This window comes from Hippocampus comes, unplaced genomic scaffold (genome assembly GCF_001891065.2).
Source record: "Hippocampus comes isolate QL1 unplaced genomic scaffold, H_comes_QL1_v1.1 scaffold106, whole genome shotgun sequence".
In the NCBI taxonomy this organism is placed as follows: Eukaryota; Metazoa; Chordata; class Actinopteri; order Syngnathiformes; family Syngnathidae; genus Hippocampus; species Hippocampus comes.
Window position 1 is genome coordinate 31,886 of NW_017842055.1, and position 3,839 is coordinate 35,724.

Here is a 3,839-nt window from a genome sequence, read left to right on the forward strand (position 1 = left end):
ATAGGTGAGGTGTATATGAAAGCATGTATTTCTGATCCTAAATCAAATGTTTCTTTGTTCGTCTCGTCCTCAGCTTAGAATTCGTATCTCGCTCTCACACGAGAAGGAGCCTCTTGGAACGGGTGAGTGTTCACACTTCACAAGCAGACTAAAAGGGGCATGGAATTGAGCCTAGAGGGACTCCACTGTCCTTTTAGAGTTGATGGCCAAAATATTGTCGCACCTGCTGTAAATCTTTTTTTTTTTCCCCATACAACCTGTGATGCTTCTTGTTTAAAATGAAATTTAACGCATTCTTTACCTTGGGAATTAGCTGGTCCTCTGGCCCTGGCCCGCAAGCTGCTGGACATAGACAACGAGCCCTTCTTCGTCCTCAACTCAGACGTCATCTGTGACTTTCCCTTCCAAGATATGCTGAAGTTCCACTGCGACCACGGCAAGGAGGGCACCATTGTGGTGAGAGCGAGATGTACAGCGAATCCCCACATATTAACCGTTTGCCTTTTGCCATTGTCGTTGGATTTAAGATGGCTCCTAACAGACATTTGTGTGAAGGTGACTCGCGTGGAGGAACCGTCCAAGTACGGCGTGGTGGTGTTTGAGGCTGAAAGCGGCAAGATCCATCGCTTCGTAGAGAAGCCGCAGGTGTTTGTGTCCAACAAGATCAACGCCGGCATGTACATATTTAATTCCAGCATGCTCAGCAGAATCCAGGTGAGGAAAATTGTGGACCAACGTGAATGCGTATTTGATGTTCCATAAACTGTAGCGGACTGCCTTTTGTGTGCAGTTGAGACCGACATCCATAGAGAAAGAGATTTTCCCCGTCATGGCTGAAGAGGGACAGCTGTACGCCATGGAGCTGCAGGGTAACTCTGACGAGACTTGCCTAGCCTAGCTTAGCAGAGTTGAGGAACTGAGCTCTGTCATGTAGAGAATTTTACTCTTCAGCGTCTTATTCGAGAACAGCAAGTACAGTGGTACCTCTACTTACGAACGTCTCTTCATACGAAATTATCAAGTTGCGACACGCCTCAACAGGAAAAGGTCGCCTCTTGTTACGAAAGAAATTTCAAGATACGAAAGGTAAAAATACAGTATGGGCTGCTACTCGCAGCTCCGAGTTTCCTGAACGCAACATACTTAGAGCTGCTCTGCCATTGGCTATTACCGAGCATCATCCTGGCATCTCATTGGCTAAGAGGGACCTCTACAATATGTGCCTATGTGTATGTAAGATGGATTTGTGTCTATGCAGCGTCCTCATAATTCGCCCCTTAGGCCATGCAGCGTTACGATAGTTTTACGCAAATGTGAATCACCGTTAAAATGTGTTCACCAGTTGGGTGATCGTGATCGCTCACTATGCTGATGTTTACAACACTCCAGGCAAAAACTACTTCTGAGAGAGAACGTGAACTAAAGAGGGCAAAAAAAAAACGATGAGAATGCAATTAAAAGTTAAATCACCACCATTTTTATTGACATTATGCGCAACTCTCATTTATTGTGCAATAATCTAATTGTAATATGTATTTGTTACATATCTTGATGCATTTTTATGTTTCATAAAACAATTATGTCTGAATTTTGAAGCGGCTTGGAACGGATTAGGGCATTTACATGCAAAATGCGTCTCTACTTACAAAATGTTCCAGTTCAGAAATTTCTTCCAGAACATATTCATACATAGAGAGAGTTACCACTGGAGTGCAAACAGTACTGAAACAATGACAATTTTTGTTTTGCTCGTGTTCAACGGTATCCCGTGTGCGTCCCGTACAGGTTTCTGGATGGACATCGGGCAGCCAAAAGACTTCCTCACGGGAATGTGCATGTACCTGCAGTCGCTACGACAACACGCCCCTGAGAAACTGCGCACCGGGCCCGGTTTCCTTGGCAACGTTCTGGTGGTGAGTCTGTTTGTCGTTATCCTGAACGGAGTCTTCGGTGTTCCTGACAAGTCCTGGCTTTCTACTCCGCAAGGATCCGACGGCTCAGATCGGCGAGAACTGCACCATCGGTCCCAACGTAACCATCGGTGCCGGCGTGGTAGTGGAGGACGGAGTGCGGGTCAAGCGCTGCACGGTTTTAAAGGGGGCCCGAGTCCGCTCGCACTCCTGGCTGGAGAGCTGCATCGTGGGCTGGAGCTCCTCCGTTGGCCAGTGGGTCAGTTGTGACTTTTTTTCTTGAATAAGTTTGGCTTTATTGCAAACGTGGCAAAACCAAATCCCGTGCTCTGCGTCCTCTCCGCGTCAGGTCCGCATGGAGAACGTGACGGTTCTGGGTGAGGACGTGCTTGTCAATGACGAGCTTTACCTGAACGGCGCCAACGTCCTGCCGCACAAGTCCATCAGCGAGTCGGTTCCGGAACCGCGTATCATCATGTAGCCTCAAAAAAAAAAAAAACATCGGCTTCTTCTGTGAACTCCTCTGAACTGCCAAATTGTACCACAGAGTCCAAAGTCAGCAGTATCGCCGCCGAACAACCAGACTAACTTTCACCCTTTTTTTTTTTAATCACTTTCACTGATTGGCTAAGGCCGATGTCATGTGACGGCGGTGGCAGGAAGGAACAGTCAGGACTGCACTTCATCGCCATGGACTGAGAAAAGTCGAGATTGACAACTGACGGGCAGCAGAGGAACTGGCGCACTGGAACCTCAGAAGTCCAATATGGCGACCTTGCATTTGTTCCGTTTTCAAAGCGATTGTTCCTTCATAGAACTGGCGAGAATTTCCCCCGGGGGTTAAACATCATAAAATGGCGCGTTTGCTGGGTAACATTTTAGCATGCATGAAAACCAAAGGAAGTTAACCATTTACAGTAAAATAATCAATTTAACTTTGATGCCAAAAGATCCTGATTCCCCGTGTTTTTTTTAACCGCTTTGATATGTCACATGGCTTCTAGCGTGTCTTCGTCTGTACTGCTTTGATTCCATGTCACTTTCTGTGGGTCTTTGAGACAGCTTTGTTGGAACCAACTTTGAAGGGCCGTCTCTTGTGGTGTCTCTTGGTTCCTGCGTTGATGATGAAACATGACTTTCCGTCTTCTTGAAATGCTTTTGATGTAACTTCTCGCGTGTCTTCTTCAATACTGCTTTGACTTCTTGTGTATCGACTGCTTTAATGTTTCGGTTGACCTCATGTGCATCTTCTCTCCCGCTTTGATGTCTTCATGTCGATCTTTTTTTACCGATTTAATTACGACTTACCTTCCGACGTCTACTGCGTTCCGTTCTTGCCTGTTTTTTTTTTTTTTGTTTTTTTACCGCATATGTCACATGACTTCTTGTGTGTCTTCGTCTTTACTGCTTTGATTCCATGTCACTTTCTGTGGGTCTTTGAGACAGCTTTGTTGGAACCAACTTTGAAGGGCCGTCTCTTGTGGTGTCTCTTGGTTCCTGCGTTGATGATGAAACATGACTTTCCGTCTTCTTGAAATGCTTTTGATGTAACTTCTCGCGTGTCTTCTTGAGACAGCTTTGTTGTAACCAACTTTGTCACCAACTTTGAAGGGCCGTCACTTGTGGTGTCTCTTGGTTCCTGCGTTGATGATGAAACATGACTTTCCGTCTTCTTGAAATGCTTTTGATGTAACTTCTCGCGTGTCTTCTTCAATACTGCTTTGACTTCTTGTGTATCGACGGTTTTAATGTTTCGGTTGACTTCATGTGCATCTTCTCTACCGCTTTGATGTCTTCATGTAGATCTTTTTTTACCGATTTAATTACGACTTACCTTCCGACGTCTACTGCGTTCCGTTCTTGCCTTTCTGCGTATCTATACCGCTTTGATGGTTTCATGTGACTTACTTTCCATATTTCCTGTTTTTT

At 45.5% G+C, this 3,839-nt stretch overlaps 1 protein-coding gene across 2 annotated transcripts in view; it reads left to right on the plus strand.

The window, feature by feature from the left end:
• gmppb (GDP-mannose pyrophosphorylase B) overlaps nt 1-2,432 on the plus strand; it is a 5,500-nt gene extending 3,068 nt beyond the window's left edge. The window contains exons 4-10 of one of the 2 annotated variants that reach the window (XM_019860570.1): nt 74-122; nt 314-456; nt 556-714; nt 791-869; nt 1,786-1,913; nt 1,987-2,169; nt 2,260-2,432. In XM_019860570.1, coding sequence (XP_019716129.1) covers nt 74-122; nt 314-456; nt 556-714; nt 791-869; nt 1,786-1,913; nt 1,987-2,169; nt 2,260-2,391 — 873 coding nt within the window. In that variant the 3' untranslated portion in view covers nt 2,392-2,432. The remainder of the gene's footprint in view (nt 1-73; nt 123-313; nt 457-555; nt 715-790; nt 870-1,785; nt 1,914-1,986; nt 2,170-2,259) is intronic. The other variant, XM_019860569.1, reaches the window with a different exon arrangement.
• The last annotated feature ends 1,407 nt before the right edge of the window (nt 2,433-3,839 follow it).